The sequence below is a fragment of the Micromesistius poutassou genome (assembly GCF_964030765.1).
Source record: "Micromesistius poutassou genome assembly, chromosome: 7".
NCBI lineage: Eukaryota > Metazoa > Chordata > Actinopteri > Gadiformes > Gadidae > Micromesistius > Micromesistius poutassou.
This window is the reverse complement of record NC_140277.1, coordinates 7,086,157-7,104,859: the sequence shown is the minus strand read 5'-3', so window position 1 is coordinate 7,104,859 and position 18,703 is coordinate 7,086,157. Positions and strand designations below refer to the sequence as shown.

Sequence of the window (18,703 nt, the reverse complement as noted above, 5' to 3'; positions counted from 1 at the left end):
TACTAGTCGAGCTAAACTAAGGGAAAAGTAATCGAGCTAAATGGAAGGATCATTTCAACCGGCGGGGCTGTGTTCCGATATCCATACTATCCATACTATCTTCTGTGAATTCAAGTACACTTCAAGACTCCATACAAACACATCTTTAATTAGTGTTTGTATTAATTATACGTAGGCCTACCACGATGCTATATTGAAATAATTGCAAGCAGTTATGTTCAAATTCACTGAATGAAAATAATGCACGCAAACAACAAGGGGCTCGTCTTTATATCTTTATGCAATAACTTTTAACTGTTTATTTGTGTTATTTATATTCGATGAAATCTAACCTTACTGGGCTCTGTGTGTACAGCTATCAGAACAGTCCCGTCTCAGTTTGGAAACTGCTCTTCATTAAAACACACCGGAATTAACCACAAACCAAAAGAAAGGTCAGATACATCGACAACAGTCATTATTCATTGGCATTATTATTATTTTATAATTATTATTAGGCCTACTATTATTTTTTGTATTTTTTTTTTGTACTTTGTAAGTATTTATTCTAAAATAATGAATATAGTAGCCTATGTAGCATAGTCATACAGTGGCATGTAAACACAGCCATAAGCAAAGGAATGACACAACTTTACAAAAGGTAAACATTAAAGGCACTGATATTTTAAGGTCACCCCTTGGTTTTTTGACCCACTATTTGAGGCCCTACAGAGAAAGTGAGATAAAGACATCATCAAACCACACATGCTTCTATATACATGCTCCAAACACTAACATAAACAACAAACTAACTACAACGAAACAAACAGTCCATTCTTCAGCGTTGGGAGCTTCATTTGGCAGGGCTTAGACCCTCTCTGATCTGACGGACCGCTCTCAGTAACGCCAGCATATTAACCTTATCCCCAAATTCCCTCTCGCGGTGCTCCAGTAGTACACCCTGAAACAAACAAGAGGAACAAAACAACCACAGACATCACTCCCTTTAGATAAGAAACGAAGTCTGTCCGAGGCAGGATCGCCGAGTGGTTAGGGTTGAAAGGTAACCTAAATCATCAGTAGCCTAACCTGTATAGGGCATCCATGAGCACAATGCCTCACCTACCTACCTGATCCTTAATGACATACATCTCAATTCCCTTTAAGTCGCTTTGGTGTCTGCTAAGTGTCTGCTAAATTACTTCTGTGTATGTGTGTGTGTGTGTGTGTTTTTTGTTATTTGTACCTGATCTCCAGGCCCGATGACGAACACTCCCCCCAGGACAAGTCCTTCTCCTTTGAGGTTTCCCATGAAGCCCCTCCGGGTGGCCCTCCAGAGGCTCTGCCACACCCCCACCCGCAGGAACATGGAGAACAACATCCAGCGCTCTCGAGGGCCGTAAAAGTTCCTCTAAACCCCCATGAAGACAAAACACTTGTGTTATTTGTTACTCAGTTTAGTTATTAGTTAGTTGGTAAGTTATTTCTCTGGATGATTAAGGATTGACACACACACAAACACACAATGTTAAGACACATGTCATTAATGAGCAGGTAGGTGTTAGTCATCTTGGTCCACGATGCCTACAGGTAGAGTGGGAGAATTGGGGTTTGAAACATACTCGACTATCCCCCCCCCCCCCCCCCCACTCTCGCAAATTAGTTTTAGAAGGTCCTATCATATATATATATATATATATATATATATAGAGAGAGAGAGAGAGAGAGAGAGAGAGAGAGAGAGAGAGAGAGAGAGAGAGAGAGAGAGAGAGAGCGAGAGCAGACCTTCTGATCCAGGTAGACGTTCCCAGCAAAGTACTGCTTGAAGCCGTCCAATTCCCTGCCCTTGTTCTCTTTGACCACAGCAAGGAGAGGGATGTCCAGTTCCTGCAGCTGGGACCTCAGAGAGGAGAGCTCAGAGGCCTCCTGAATGGTGAGAGAACAAGAGCGAGAGAAGCCATTCATTTAAGGTTATATGTACTGTGGTGTGTAGGTGATTAATTAATGTAGATTAGTCCTAAGAAATGTACATTTATATTGAAGTAGTAATGTAGTAATAGTGTTTGCTTGTGGATGTGTGCTTGAACGTGTTTCGTCACGTGCCTCTCTGCACAACAGTCATCCAGGTCTCCGCACCACCATCACCACTGCCCCTCTCTTCTCCCACAGAGACTTGGCCTTGTGCTTCTCATGGACTGAACACACACACACATTAAAAAAAATACATACACACACGCACACACACACACACACATTGGGTCTGATTGCTTCATTATCAATTCTAGTTAGTATAGACATAACTTTTGTGGCTAGTCAATGCAGATGTATAAAACAGCCTTACTATTCAGTCATTTAGCAGACACTATTATTTAAGTGACTTGGGGTTTGAACCCTGAACCTTGGGAGACAACCTCAAACACCCTAGCTACCCAACTACCCTGCCCCATTGTAAAAAATAGTAATAGCCAATGTTGACGGACTCACTGCCTCCGGTGGTCTTGAGTTCTGTGTTCTCCAGCACCTCAAGCTGGGCCCAGGCTGGTTTGGTAAGGAACCAGTCGGTAAAGGAGCTGAGCAGCTCCAAGATGAACAGGCTTACTGCCTTCAGGGTGGCCGTCACGGTTACCATTCTCTCACCTCTCTACTCCAATGGTGTACATTCATCAGGATACAGCTATAATCATATAACAACATACAATGTCTTTAACAATTTCCCATGCCTCTCCATAAACATTTGGTAATTTGGAAAATAAATAGCGCTCACGCCTCATACCCTCAATTTAGTAACCAAAGAGATTATTAAGCGTTCAAAAGTGATTATTTCATCTTAAGTGTTAACTTTGTGAAGCTATAGAGCAATGAAACATATTTCTACCTTACCAGGCTGTGCCTCCCAGCTACTAACATAAGCAATCTAACTGATCTGTTCTGCTTTCCAACAAGAATGTGAAAGCCTTTAATACCTCCCCAGGCCAATCACACTAAACCCTATTCTCTTATGTCACCATAATGTGAAAGGCTTTCTGTTTGGGTCACTGCAGTTCCTCACTTTGTTTAGCACCAAGCACAGACGATCAAAGGCTTACCGAAGGCCAATCAGAAAGAACTAATTAGGAATGACCCGTGACTATTACTCCAGCCATAGCATATATATCTGCAGAAATCAGACTGATATTCACATTAGGGTTGCCTACAGAATCATTGACTACTATGAATCATTGTTGATAAAACCCACACTTTAACACTTTAACCAAATACGAGACGTCGAGAAGGAGAAGATTTGAAAGATAAAGACTTTATTATCAATTGCACAGAAATAATAACAAAACCTGAGTTGGTTTGCAAAGATCTGGCATCAGGCCTCAGGCCTCATGTTATATTATATATATACGGTTTGGCTTTCCCGCCCATGCACTGACCAATCACAACACACTGTGCATCGGCCCTAGAACTTTGACCCCTCTGTGTCCCCCATCCCAGTTCCCCATTACTGAACATGCACTTATCCTCCTTCCATGAGTACTCAGTACATTACAGTGTAAAGGATTTACATATTAAAATTACAGTGTAAATAAGTTACATCTTAAACATTAAATAAGTTATTTACATTACAGTAACTGTAATATCATATGCAGGGCAGTACAATACTTACTTAAAATTGTCACCTTGTCCTTATTACTTAAACTACTGATTAAAAAAATACATAATAAACCACATGCGTATGAGATAAGCCATGTATAATCAAAGAAAATAAATCCCTTTGCCACATGGGTTAACATAAAGATATGACATATACAAGCACAATCTACTTAGACAATAAGCATGCCTTCAAACAATTGACAACCACTGTATGTGACTGTGGAATACATTCATAAAGCAGACAGTGTTTGGCTGTAGCTTTTAAATAGTTAACTTTAACTTTAAGTTAGTGTAAGCAACGTGAGAGACCGACCGCAGGGGGCTCCTTTCTTCCTGGACGTCATGAAGCCCCCTGTCTCTTCCTCTCAGGATAACGTGAGCCAACCTATAGAGAGGTTTACAACTTTAGTTAGTGCTTTGTAGAATGATTGTATTGGGTGTTTCTTGGCCCAGCGGTTCTAGCTTCGCTATTTTATGTTAAGCAATACTGACACCTTCATTACATGCAATGACATTGCATGCAGGTTGATTTTTCAAGTGAATTTATGGATTGTATACTTGGAAAAATTAACATGTAGTCAATTTGGAGAAACCTGCCGAGCCTTGTAGAAGACTACGGTCATGCGCAATGAGTACTGTGCATGGGTGTGTAGATAGGACAGGTAGGAAATCCAATCATTTAATTTAGGTAGAATTTAATTATTAGACATACTTATTACAGACCTGCGACCAGATACGGGAGATATTTTATATATTATTATTTTTTTCATTTTTCTTTTTCTTTTTTTTCTTTTTTCCAACAACAAATATGATGAAAATGTTTCTAAGATAAATTGCTACCCTACCTTTACCTACAGAATAAATTAAGAGAATAAATATAAGTGCTCTTTCCAACATTCAACTTGTCATACTATTTCAGACATGAATAGTATCCACCATTACCCTGACAGCAGAAATCGTTTAGGTCTAAGTCTAGACTAGGGCTGAAATCGAACGTGATATGCAAATCGCAAAGGCTTGTGATTAAAAAAAGGAAGAATATATAAGAAGAACATAAGGAACTTAATAAATTTAAAAAATTGCATATTAAATCGCAATATTGGTCAAAATATTCTCAACAAGACTATTTCCCCAAATTGTTCTGCCTATAGACTTACAAATAAAATAATCAAGACTTAATTTACCCTAGCACCCCGATTATTTTGAACCAACAATAACTGGGTTATGCCCAATGCGGGCCTTCTCGAAAACTATTTACGTTGCATCATCGTAGTACTACAGTACTACACCAGTATAGTGGGACGAGTACATTCATTGGATGTCAAACTACTACTTGAGTTTCAACTGGCTGAGGATAGGATATCACACCCAGCTGCTACGTTCCCTCTGGTGTCACAGTCTAGATGTGTGTGTGTATGTCAATAGATTGTATATTACCATCTTGAACTAAAATATATTATAACCTAGACTTTTTTTTAGGTATATGGATGGTTAGGATTCAAGTTTTATGTGGTTGATCATATTCAGCATGAAATAGGCTTCTGTTCATCAAATAGATAAATCAATAATTTATTATGAAGATATTACAGAACACATATTACATAAACACAAACACAACAGCACATGAAACATAAGGTAGTGAGTTTGTTCAGGGCAGTGATGGCAGCATACAATTTAACGTAGTCCTCCCTACCACCCTAGGTAACTGATAATTGGATAAAAGCACATGTGTAGACATGAGTTTGTAACTTTAAGTTGGGAAACATGGCTTATTGCTATATGCATGTTTCATTGTTTATGCCTGGGGAGTGTTTGGGACCAACATCCAATCAAAATATAGGATTTGTACCCCACCCCACTTTGTCACTTGCAGGGATTGGTCACCGCTCCAAACACCCCTAGTGCACATCCAGCCAATCAGAGAGCTGGTGGGTTTACTCCGAGGTCGTGACCACCGTCACTCTGGCTGACCTCATCATTGTTCAGTAGATTTGAATGTACTATCATTATGCCTGTTTTGTTTGTTAAAGAAGCACAACTCAGCAGTGCAAAAACATTAGGCCTTAAGCAGGCTTGTCAGGATATTGTGATTCTGAGGAACAGTTTATTTCAGTCAAGCACAAAGTTATTAAAAAAAAAGAGTCTGGTTTGCTTTGCAGGCAACCTTTTAACCAATAACTAACTTAGTTATTAAGCCTACCCTGAGCATGACAGCCAGCTGGGACCGGTACATACAGCAATGATAGAAAAAAAAGGAAGCAGGGTTAGGTGTCCTTGGACTTGGATAAAGACAAACATGTGTGGACATTTCTCTTGAATCCAGAGAAAGGAGGCCACTAGTTTGAAATCCGACCAGCTGCGTCTGGATATTTTTAAAGCCAGTAGCTCCATTGGAGGGGCCACCTACATCACACCTGATGTACTCTTTAACGTTTTTCCCAGTGTATTGCAAGGATTAAGAGGCAAAAAAAACATGTTTCCACAAAAGTGATAATATTAAAACATATGAAAAATTAATACTTGTCTATCTATCTTGGCTATTCATCTGTCCAAATGTGTAGGTGTGTGCTGGGGAATTGGTGTAAGTAAGTACATATTTGTTTTGTATATTATGTTACTGGTCATATTTGCTGCATAACAAAGTTCATTGGGGGGCTTTATCAATATGTTGCTTGAATGCGGTTGACGTAGTTGAAGGTTTTGAACTTTAAACGTTATCCATTATGTTTAGGGGTTTTACAAACCCACCTGTTTATGATGACCTGTTGACTGATGACTGATAATGGCATTTGGGACTTACAGTTATGTAAACCAGCAGGATCAGGTAAGCAGAAAGACTGTTTAGGTTCTGGCTGCTGATTACAAGATTCTGAAGCATATGTAACCAACCAAGCAATAAACTTTAATCTAACAGTTAAACTGTAATGGATGTGAACAGCACAGTTAAACTACCAAAAATACCAGTTAAATATAATGGGAGGGGGAACTAAAAAATTGAGAATGAATCGATGATTTGAAAAATGTTCATGCTGGTTTGCATTGATTTTAAGACGAATTCTGATCTATTTAGAATAATGTTATAGCATTATAATCCAACCCAAACCCTAATACTAACCCTATCCCTATAACTAACCTAACCTGAATATATATCAATAAATCAATAAACAGGATAATACATCTTTTTTTAAAGTTAGCTTAGTAGGTCTCTAAGCATCAGTAGTACTGGTTGACTCAACAGTCATTGTTTTCAGTTGTTGACCCGTCAGAGCTCCGACGTTATCGCCCACCTGACACAACCAGAATGATCTTGTTGGTGCTGAATATAGTCCCCCAGTCAGTCATTAACCAGCGTGGCATCAGTCCTCTCTCTGTCTCCCCTAAGGTAACTTCAGTCCTCTGACTGAACCAAGAATTTCCCCTTAAATCAAACATATATCACATTATTCAATTTATCAGTGCACTTTTTACTTTCTTGATCGTTTTGTTCTGCTGTATGTGTGGGTTGGAGTGACAACTACTTTGAAACATGGATATTGCATGCCGTTGGTACATGAATGCATTCTTCATGATCTTCTTACTTAATTAATACAGATATGATTTGCAACTGTTTTTAAATATTGTCAGCTCAAAATATATTACATTTATTTTAAATAAATATAAGAATGACCAACAAATTTATGAAAAAAACAAGAGCAGTGTTTGCACAAATATAGATAATAAATAAAAAAACAGAAGTGTGGTTTACACTTTAGAGATTGCATTGAAAGCTTTGTGCTACGTTGTATATTGTGGGTGTATACCTACTGTGTTCCCCAGTATGTGTTGACCAGCAGGTGAAGGCAAAAGTTAGGACATAACTTCCGTTGCACAATCAAGGCAACATAACTTGAATATTACTATTTATGCATGGAACCAACACTTTTATAATTATGTATTTTAAATACATAATTCTCAATGCTGGAGACAATACATTGTGTCTTAAAACCATGTATGTCCCATTTTATCTCAAATCATTGATATAAGTTGGTATATGATCGTTCAAAATAGAAAAAGAACAGGTTGCATCATTTTCGTAGTCGGTCTCTCTCTCTTTCACTCTCACTCTCTCCCGCACCCTTCCTCCCTTTCTCTCTCTCCCTGTCCCCCACCCTTCCCCCCCTCTCTCTCTCTCTCTCTCTCTCTCTCTCTCTCTCTCTCTCTCTCTCTCTCTCTCTCTCTCTCCCACTCCCTACAGACCGCAGATCAGTCACAAACAGGGGGGTCGTGGTTGGAGGGTTTGTAGGGTGGTGGTGGAACCCAAACTGTGTTCCAGTGACCTACCCGTCGAACGACCCACCACCCCCACATAGGCCCCCACATGGTCTATTCCATGGGTCCACATGATGCTTGTGTTTGTATGAGTGTGTGTGTGTGGGGAGGGAGTGTGGGCGAGTAGATTGTGTGTGTCTGTGTGTGCGTGGGGGCACGTGTGTGTATGTGTTTTCTCCTGGCCATATATAGGATGATGTGCACCGGGGCTCTGCATTGGGAGCAGAACTTGAGCTCTTCCCCTTTTCTGTTTGTATCCCTCTCACTACTCACACTCTCTAGTTCTCCCTCTCTCTCTCTCTCTCTCTCTCTCTCTCTCTCTCTCGCTCTCTCAGGCCCCCATTCAAGATTACCTGCAGGAATACAAGGGAAGCTCTAGTGCTACTTTGCTGCTTTCTACTGGACCTTCTCGCTGGGAGACTTTGAGCATTTTTGAAAGCTGTGTGTTTTGAGAACCTGGTGAAGCTGAGACAACATGAGTGATCTTCTGGAAGATGGGTCCTTCATGTTCACGTCGGAGTCCGTGGGGGAAGGACATCCAGGTGACATACCTGAGATTTTATTCTCTGTCTCTTCAGGTTCCTTGTTGTGTTTGCTCCTGACTGAATACATAATGAAATTACTTGAAACTGGTAACACTAACCCATTTATATGTGTGCAAACAAACAATGATTGACATAATATCTTAAAATGTTGCCCTTTGCCATTGCATTGTATACAAATAGGTGTGGATTGATCTGCAGTAGTATTTAAATTATATTTACAAACCCAATAGTGAATCATCACTTGAGGTGAAATATTTGAATAGGTTTCTCATCCTTGAATGACTTGAATGGTATTCCATTGATAGAGACGCAACTGTTGAAGACACATGCATGTTTGTGTGTGAACTATGTGTGTGTGTGTGTGTGTGTGTGTGTGTGTGTGTGTGTGTGTGTGTGTGTGTGTGTGTGTGTGTGTGTGTGTGGGTATGTGTGTGTGTGTGTGTGTGTGTGTGTGTGTGTGTGTTTTTGTGTGTGTGTGTGTGTGTGTGTGTGTGTACTACATCCCAACTTACTCATGGGCAGCTGTGCCCGGTGAGGGTGGATGGTGGTGTAGGGTTGCACAAGTTAGCAATAAATGTGCAAGGAACTCAAAACGAGGGTCTCCCCAATACATCTGTTCTTCTGTGTACACCCCCCAACAAACAACAAACCAAACGGAACCAGAACGAGGGAGTTTGGTAAAAGTCTTTGTTATTTTAGTGTGGGATGAACTGATGTATTGTCAATTTACTGGCTGTTTGTAATTCTGTATTACAGCCAAGCTGGCATTTTCTGCACACTGAGGTGGCTTGGCCTATTAACCAATCAGAACACTTCAAATGCAGCCTGCCCTCTGCCATCTGTGTTTTGCAACATCCCCGAGGAGTGTGTCATCGTACAAAATCCCATGCATGAAAGTTTAACATTTGTTAACTTGTATCAAATAGACACTTAGACACAAGCTTTAGATTTCCAACTGGAATATGTGACAGACTGACTGTGTGCTCTTGTACTTTACAAGTTTAAAACACCAACAGGTATACTATCTTCCAAGATGAGTGGCACTGACGCGACCTGCAATAATGCCACAACGATAAACATATGATTTGCATTTTTCATAATACTAGAATTTTTTTCTTAAGGCCAATTTATTGGATACTTATGTGAATACTTCATTAATTTGCATTGTGCATTGTTCTATGGGATCATGCATCCAGATTATCTAAAATCCCCCCCCCCCCCCCCAAAGTGAGGAAGGTTTGAAGATAGGTCGCCCTGTGGTCAGCATGCCCTTGGTAGGAGGCCCACTAACCTACGGAGCCTGATAAAACTGATAAGGCCCCTGTCTTATCCGTTCCCACTATTGGCCCTAAATCAAGGGGCGGATTGGGGATTTTAGTGGGGGTGGGGCAGAAATGCTTGGACCTCAATGACTCTCTTAGGGGGGGGGGTCAGGGAAAAAAATATATTTATATATTCAGGAGATTACACTGTGTAGTACTACAAGGCAAAGTCAGGTTGGCATGTTGTTTCTGATGTAACCTGCATGCTGCCTTGCTTCAGCAGGGATAGACAGACAGAGAGAGAGACACACAAAGAGAGAGAGAGAGCGAGAGAGAGAGAGTGAGAGAATGAAATAGATAGAGCGATGAATGGAGGGGTTAAGCATTGACCCAGTGCCCCCCATCACACAGACACACAAAATACAACCATAGAACCTGGAAAGAAGTCAAAAAATATCCCAGGGCACAAATACATCACCACAAACGCAACGCATAAACGCACATAACCATACCAACATAGTTTTCAGATCAAAATGGGTCAAATCCAGCATTGTAGTTGGATTTACCAGTCAAACCTGCATTCATACTTGTTAAGTCCCATTGTACTCTGGGCTTACTGTGTCTAAACAGCTCACGTTCTTTACAAACGGTGGCATTTGGTTCAGTCATATGAATGGTTCTCTTCCATATTTCTCCTGTCCACAGATAAAATCTGTGACCAAATCAGTGACGCTGTCCTGGACGCCCATCTGAAGCAGGACCCTGATGCAAAAGTAGCCTGTGGTAAGAAATGAAGTACACCTAAACAAAAAGAATAGTATGGAGCTGAAGAAAACTCACTCACAGAGGTTATTCACACTATTTATTGTGTTCTGATATCAACCTTTGGATACTTGCCAGATAAAGCCTTTCTGAGCTCAGCTGAGGTCGCAAACCTGGAACATCCGGTCGAAGTGACACTATATGGAGTCAAGTGGTGGTGGCTGTTTGGGCTGTTTAAAGCCCAGCCAAAAGCTCCTGGATTTAAACTCATACAGTCCTCAATCTTCCTGTAGACATCTTTAAGCAAGATGCCCCCAACTCCCTGCCTTTTATGTAACTGACTGTATTGAAAATTGTATGTATGGGAAAAAAAAGGTTAGTGTAGATCCCTTTGGATTAAAGCGCTATTTAGTAATGAATAAGAAAATAGCGTGATTGGATGTTTCCCCCCCTCCCGACAGAGACGGTGTGTAAGACAGGCATGGTGCTGCTGTGTGGTGAGATCACGTCCAGGGCCAACGTGGACTACCAGAAGGTTGTCAGGGAAACCATCCGGCACATCGGCTACGACAACTCCGACAAGGGTGAGGAGCAAGAGGCCATGAGGATAAATCACATTTGGGACGGAGGAATGGAAGAACAGGGGGAAGGATAGTGTAGGGGTTGGATCGGGAAGGTGTTCGCCACCAGATCAAAGGGTACGGGGGTTTGATCCCCCAACGTCCACCTCCTAACCGTTAGGCATCCTAAAGCAAGAAGTCCCTCCCACCTAGCTGGGTTCTTAATCTGAAGGGCATACAAATTCTATGTAAATCGCTTACGATAAACGACTTGACAGTTCATAGAATACAAAGGTTAATCACATTCGGGGAAATAAAAAATAAGTAAAAGCTCTTCTCCAGTTGTAGCTCTGACAGAGATTCCCAACAAACACATTACAAAATGTCCTTAAGACTTCATTCTGTAATTTTTCTTCATTCTTCTTTCTCTCACATTCACCCACTCCCTTCTCTCGTCCTTTCTATCCGGTGCAGGTTTTGACTACAAGACGTGTAATGTGCTGGTGGCTCTGGAGCAGCAGAGCCCTGACATCGCCCAGGGCGTCCACGTCGACAGACAGGAGGAGGACATCGGTGCCGGTGACCAGGTAAGAGCCATGGTGAACATGGACCCACCTCGTAGCGCTGAGACCCAGGCCCCGTGGAACAGTTGGACTGCAGTGCTCTTCAACCAGGCCTCTGGTCTTATAGCCCTACAGCCCTCATACTACCCCAGTGCCCAAAAGCTTTTTAGTTATTACCTATTTCCTTTCACTTTATTTTGGGATTGTCTTTCTTCTTATAAAGCTCTTTGGGTCCCCAGAAAAGGTGTTACAAATAAAGTCCAATTGTTTTTTTATTGTTATTATGAATAAATCAACATCATGTTGGGGGTCAGGATATTTAAATAATCAAAAGTGTCGGTGGACTTAAAGACGAAAGGTACTGGGTTCCATCCCCAAATGTCTGCCAACTCGAGCAAGATGTGTATCCCAAAACATGAAAGTACATGAAATCCCTCTCCCGACACCATAATACTAAACATGGCGATCTAGAGAGTTAAACTACATAACCCTCTGTCGGTCTCCGTCAGGGCCTGATGTTCGGCTACGCCACAGACGAGACGGAGGAGTGCATGCCGCTCACCATCGTCCTGGCCCACAAGCTCAACTCCAAGATGGCCGAACTCAGACGCAACGGCACCCTTCCCTGGCTGCGTCCCGACTCTAAGACACAGGTGAGCCTCTTGTTTGTTTTAGTTTTCTTCAAAACAGATTTTGAAACAAAAGAAAACATGAGAGGGGGTGAATTTGGCATGTGTTGTGTTTTGTTTGCGTTTCCTTGGAAAAACTGATGAAAGAACTTGGATAAGATTCAGCGGCAGTCTTTGATTGTCGCCCTCCGGTAGTTAAATAGAGAGCACTCTGTCTGTCTGTCTGTCTGTCTAGTTGGACATTGGAGCGCGTGCAGGGAGCAAATAATAAAATGAAAACAAAGAACTGAAGGAATTTAGTCTAATCCTCCAATCCACCAATGCGCCTTTATTAAATGGCGTACAAATAATTGTAATAATCGGATCAGACTATTAATGCCTGCTTGTTAAACCAACTGTAGTCTTAGTTGGAGTAGGTATGGGGAGGGGGTTACAGTGATTCATGAACCTGTTGACCCACTGACCGGCCATTAAGACACAACAAACTTAAGTCTGGTGACCACATAAAAACTCACAACTCAGAAATTTAGCAGCAGTAAGGGGCTTCTTTTTCAGTTGTGATCCATAGTGTTGGGGACCCTGTTTATTGCTTCTGTCCATGGGGTGTAGGTTGCAGCAGGAGTGACAGCTGCAGTCTCGTTTACCACCCCAACACCCTGCCTCTCCACACACACACATCCACACACACATACACACACATGCACACACAGACACAAGCATGCCGGCACACACATACACACACACACACACACACACACACACACACACACACCACACACACACACACATACATACGTGTGTTGTTCGCAATAATGAATCAAGTCTTTTTGTTTTTACACTCCAACGTTGGGGTGGGGGGGTCTATTAAGTTTGTCCCTTTGCAGTTTGCTAGTTTGGTTGGTATGTCAACTTTTTTTGTTCAGGGCCAACGTTCAGGGCCAACGCAATTGATAAAACTCTCCCAATCTGCGCATTATCGTTTTCGCCAAAAAACGTGTTCAGTTAGGACTGGATATATAACCATATATATACTCAGTCAAACAAATTCAGAGCATACAACATTATTTAGTCAATGCGCCTTTATCAGGCCTTATCTTTGTCCCCTTCACATGTCCAGATGAATGAAGCTCAGTGTAATAAGCGTATGAACAGCTGGTGTTAACACATGGCTTCACATTGGTCCTCCCCTCCACCAGGTGACGGTGCACTACGAACAGCAGGGCGGAGCCGTCATCCCCATAAGGGTCCACACCGTGGTCATCTCCGTCCAGCACGATGACTACATCACCCTGGAGGAGCAGAAAGCCATGCTCAAAGAGAAGGTACGTACATGTCTGTCCATCTGGCTGTCTGTCTGGTTGTCTGTATTATTTGTTTATCTATAATGTCTGTTTTTCTGTCTGTCTGAACTGTCTCTACTGTCTGACTGAATGATTGTTTCTCTGTCTGTCGGTCTGTCTGTTTGTCTGTCTGTCTGTCTGTCTGTCTGTCTCTCTGTCTGTCTGTCTGTAGTGTCTCTCTGGACAGTCTGTCGACCTGTCTGTCAGTCTTTCTGTCTATATTTCTGTCTGTACTGACTGACTGTCTGTACGTCTTTCTGTCTATCTGTTGGCCTGTGGGATGTCTGGACATACAGTGTGGTGTGTTAAGTTAGGGTTGTTCAAGTTGGTGTTAAAGTCTTCATAAGGCCTAGAATGTTAAGTAATCTGCAGCCATCCTGGAGGTTACACATTGTTTTGTCACTGAATATCAGATAGAGTTCTATGAGCTGGTTAGTTCAACCAGGGTCACATTTCTATGCATTTACACATAGTGCCCTTCTTTACTACAATAATAAATGATTGGAATCTGGATTTGGTCCAAAGAATAAAAGATTGCATATGAATTCTAAATAGCATTTATTCTGACTAAAACATGAGATGAGAAACAGCACAGAGTGGATAGGATGTGGATGGATTGTACTTGTAGAGTTGTGAGGTAAATCTGAATGTTGTTTCTGGTAGGTGATCAAAGCAGTGGTCCCTGCTAAGTACCTGGATGACCAGACCATCTACCACCTGCAGCCCAGCGGCCGCTTCGTGATTGGAGGGCCTCAGGTAAGATCCAAGGCACACATGGAGACACACAAACACACAATGACTTTTTTTTTTAATCAAGTTTTCACTTTTAACTGCCACACGGGATCAAATCTATTTTATTTCAGAGCGCTAACATTTTTAACGAGTGATGAATATCGGCAATATCATGCAGCTACCCATATGATGAGGAGGATGACAGGGATGATGATGAAAATAATCCAATAACAAATTGGGGCGCTAATATAACTGTCTGTCCTTCGCAGGGTGATGCCGGGGTGACGGGCAGGAAGATCATCGTGGACACGTACGGTGGGTGGGGTGCGCACGGCGGAGGAGCCTTCTCCGGCAAGGACTTCTCCAAGGTGGACCGCTCTGCTGCCTACGCTGCCCGCTGGGTGGCCAAGTCCCTGGTGAAGGCCAAGCTGTGCCGGAGAGTGCTGGTCCAGGTGAGGACACTCCTGTACCGATCAGTTTACCCCCCTCGCTCTGTCTACTTTACTTTGACTCCACCACCACCACCACCACCACCACCACATTCTTATTTGATGCATGCTATTTAGCGAACAGTTTAATCCATCCATGAGTACATACAACTACAATCACAATTTGTGACTCAGCAAGTGAATTTAGCCTATCACAGTCTAATATGCTAATTATATGCAAATGAGACAATGGGTTGAGTAAGGAGCGGGTGGGATCATGTGAGGACAAATTAATACAGATAATTTAATAAACTAATAAACACTAGTAACAATGTTCAAGACAAATTAGTTGTGGTGGTTAAACCTAGCCTGTGCCTTGTCTTGCAGGTGTCCTATGCCATCGGCGTGGCCCACCCCCTCTCCATCTCCCTGTTCACGTACGGCTCTTCTCAGAAGTCAGAGGGAGATCTGCTGCGCATCGTCAACAAGAACTTCGACCTGCGGCCAGGTGTCATCGTCAGGTAAATAATGACATAGATCTGACAGGCCCGTTCACGGGTCCATTCACAGCTAATACTAAATCAACAAATGTATAATAAATTAGTTTAAAATTCAAATTTAATATTCAGAAGATGCTTTTATCGAAAGTGATTTAGATTGATTGTTTTTACGGGACATAATGTTCAAGTTCAAGTTCAAGTGTTTATCTTGCCATTTGTCCAAGTACAGGTGCACAGGGGCATTGGGATTATTGTATGGTTCACTCAGGCAATGATTTTTTAAAAGAAAAAAAAACTATTATTAAATTTTATATATTTTTATATATTACTACATATTATTAAACACGTAAAACAGTCCACGGAGTAAAAAGGTCCACAATCTAATAAATATACTAATAAATATGTTATGTGTTATGTGTGAGAAGAGGAGGTAGGTGTGTGTATATGTGTGTGTGTGTGTGTGTGTGTGTGTGTGTGTGTGTGTGTGTGTGTGTGTGTGTGTGTGTGTGTGTGTGTGCGCATCTGCTGGGTAAAAACTGTTGTGAAACCGCTTCCTCTTTGCTCTGATAGTCTCTAGGCGATGGTGTCTCAGCACCCGACCGTAGCTTCTCCATCTGAACAGGATGTGACTGGGGTGATGTGGGTCCTGGAGAATGGATTTTATTTTGTTCCTTCAGCGATTTGTGTACAGGGTGTCTATAGGGGACACCCTATATACATGTTATTAATAAGGAGGTACAGGTTAGGCATTTTGATACAGATAGGCCATTGGAAGGCATTGGAGTTTGAACTCACAACCTTTTTGCTGAGAGCCAAACACCCTAACCAGTACACCACTGCCTTTCTGTCATGCATCAGTCAACTCAAATTCCATTATGTGTGTCTGGCAGGGAGCTGAACCTGAAGAGGCCCATCTACCAGGAGACAGCCTCCTACGGCCACTTTGGCCGCCCAGAGTTCACATGGGAGATGCCCAAGAAGCTGGTCCATTAAACATCCCCAACACCCGCCTGGAACACAACCACAACTACACCTTCTTACGGACTACAGATACAAAGGACTCATTCATTTTGTCTTGGTACCCCCACTTCCTACCAACGATATGGTGTGTCATCACAAGAATACATGCGGCCAATGTTAGGGATATAGTTTTAAGTTTTAGATTTTCGGGTTGAGGTTTGTTCCACCAAAACAAGACCAGTATAGCAAGAGAAAGGAGTGGGGCAGTTTGATTGACTAACCCTTGTATCTGAGGAGGAGGAAGGCTATCCATTCACAAGCAAGGTCTAAATATTGAGAGACAGGACCACATAAGTTACACAGAGAAGAGTACACAAAAGAAAGTGTTAAATGTAATAATAACAGTCATCTTATGAACATTTAACCTCTTTTTGGGACGGTTTTTCATACTCAGGTCATACTTTTGTGCCTTTTGTCAAACCATTTCTCTTATGGTCATTGAAAAGCAGAAATTTATTTATATACAGGGAAGTATCGTATGCTGTAGAGGTGATTTGCTTTAATTTGTGTCAGGGTTTGGATTCCATCTATATAATATTTGACGTCCTCGAAAGACGATCAGGTTAAGCCGAGACATAGCAAATAGTGAATTTCCCTACCGATGCAACTGTGTGAGCATTCATTATTCAACATTAGAGTGCCACCACAAGCCAGAATCCTTCTACAGTAATAACGGTTAAACTTAACAAATACAAATACAATCCCAAAGCAGAGAATATCCCTTTTGAATTCGGAAATTGTACCCAAACAAACCTCTTGATCTCTAAATGGTGCTTTTCAAACCACTCTTCCGTGGGCTTGATAGTTGTCTTACAATATCTCATGTGTTATCCAATTTACTTAAAAGAAAAACATTTTTTGTTTTTGTATGAAAAACGATTTTATTTAAGATACAAATAACAACAGCAATAGGTCACTTAGTGGAGACGTCTGTTTGTGTTCATTCAAACTTATGTTTCAACAGTTTCTTGTTATTCAAATCATCTCCCCCCGACATGAATTATGATGCATTAGTTTCCATGCCTGGGCTTTCCACATGACATTGCTAGACAAACATGGGGTCCCATTGTTTCAATTGTCTGATAAGAAACACTTGTTTTATCTATGGATCGTTTGTACTTAAACTGTGACATAATCTTCTGTGATTGCTATAATTGGTGCTGAGAAGTCTTAAGCATTGGAGACATATACACATCTCAAATCTCCCTTATGGTAAAGGTGAAGGCACAGGTTGACTTTGATTGGAGTCCTGCTGCTGCTGCTGTGTTTTCCATATCAGTCATATGCAAAGCGAGATTGGACAATCTTCTGCTTACATTTTGTACCTACAGTGTAGAACCAGACGTGCTTCTGCTATGGGCCGTAGGACAGGAAAGTAAAAGATTTGTCTTGTTCGATTTAGAGACACCTGACGGCAGAGTTAATAGTCTTAAACCAAAAGCTGCAGCCGTCGGTGGACGGTTAACCAACGCTGATTGTATGAGCCACTGGCTCCACGTCAACGTGTGCCCGTGGACCTGTTTACTTTGAACCTTTCCACTTTTCTTAAAAAAACATTACAGCTGGTGGATCAATGAACAATGTAAATAATTATCGACAATAAAGAACAATATTTTAAAGATAAATCTGTGAAATTATTATTTTCCCTTCCTGATTATACTGCAAAATATAAAATAAAAGAGGAATATGTATAGCACAAGATATAATTGAGATAATTGACTTCTTAACTTTGCTTGCAGTTTTATTTGTTAAATATGAAGGCAAATTGACATTCATGGTTATTTTACTGAAACAGAATAAACTATTTGAAACTCTTTGGTTTTAGTTAGGAAAGTAAGGCACATAGGGCTTCTCTTTTTTGTTGCATTTCAGATAAAACTCTCATTTTGTTTCGAATTCCTCCAGATCTTAATTATTTGAACACAATTCTCCTGCCAATCATAAATCAGCATCAGAGGCAGACTAGTACATACAGACATCAAAACACAGTCGTGTGTAACAAGCAAAAACCAAACCAGCAAACAAGGAATGTCCAAGGCGTATCAGAAATGACATTATACATCTCTATAGGATCCAAAAAGAGAAATTAAACATAACAACATGTAAAACAACAACAATAATTCAATGAAACACATCCATTCCTGTCACATTCGCATTCCATTCTGATAAAAACCCAAATTGAAGTTGGAAAAAACCACAACAATACTAACATATAAACAAAGAGACTTGAATTAGCATCTAATCCTTGAATACAGCTGGTGACGTCAAATATCTTCCTGAGTGCAACAGAGAGAAAGAGCACAGACTCTCCTGTTATAACGGCAGTGGAACACGGGTAAACATGTTATATACAATAACAATATTAATAATTACTATCATGATAATATCAAGAGCAACATCAATCTACAATAATAAGCATTGGGTAGGCATTGTTTG

The 18,703-nt window shown here is 41.2% G+C and overlaps 1 protein-coding gene and 1 pseudogene across 2 annotated transcripts; one reads left to right on the top strand and one right to left on the bottom strand.

Annotated features, from left to right (window-relative positions):
• Positions 1-498: 498 nt before the first annotated feature.
• LOC311350163 (peroxiredoxin-like 2A) lies at positions 499-2,608 on the bottom strand (annotated as a pseudogene). The gene is made up of 5 exons (XR_014684150.1): positions 2,464-2,608; positions 2,083-2,174; positions 1,765-1,905; positions 1,226-1,390; positions 499-940 (listed from the first exon to the last, which is right to left on the bottom strand). The product of XR_014684150.1 is annotated as a peroxiredoxin-like 2A (transcript).
• Positions 2,609-8,085: 5,477 nt separating this feature from the next.
• mat1a (methionine adenosyltransferase 1A) lies at positions 8,086-17,892 on the top strand. The gene is made up of 10 exons (XM_084470937.1): positions 8,086-8,468; positions 10,439-10,516; positions 10,957-11,079; positions 11,530-11,642; positions 12,128-12,271; positions 13,444-13,569; positions 14,251-14,343; positions 14,589-14,771; positions 15,135-15,268; positions 16,138-17,892. Exons 1-10 carry the CDS (start codon positions 8,402-8,404, stop codon positions 16,238-16,240), a joined length of 1,164 nt encoding a protein of 387 aa, XP_084327063.1. The 5' UTR covers positions 8,086-8,401; the 3' UTR covers positions 16,241-17,892.
• The last annotated feature ends 811 nt before the right edge of the window (positions 17,893-18,703 follow it).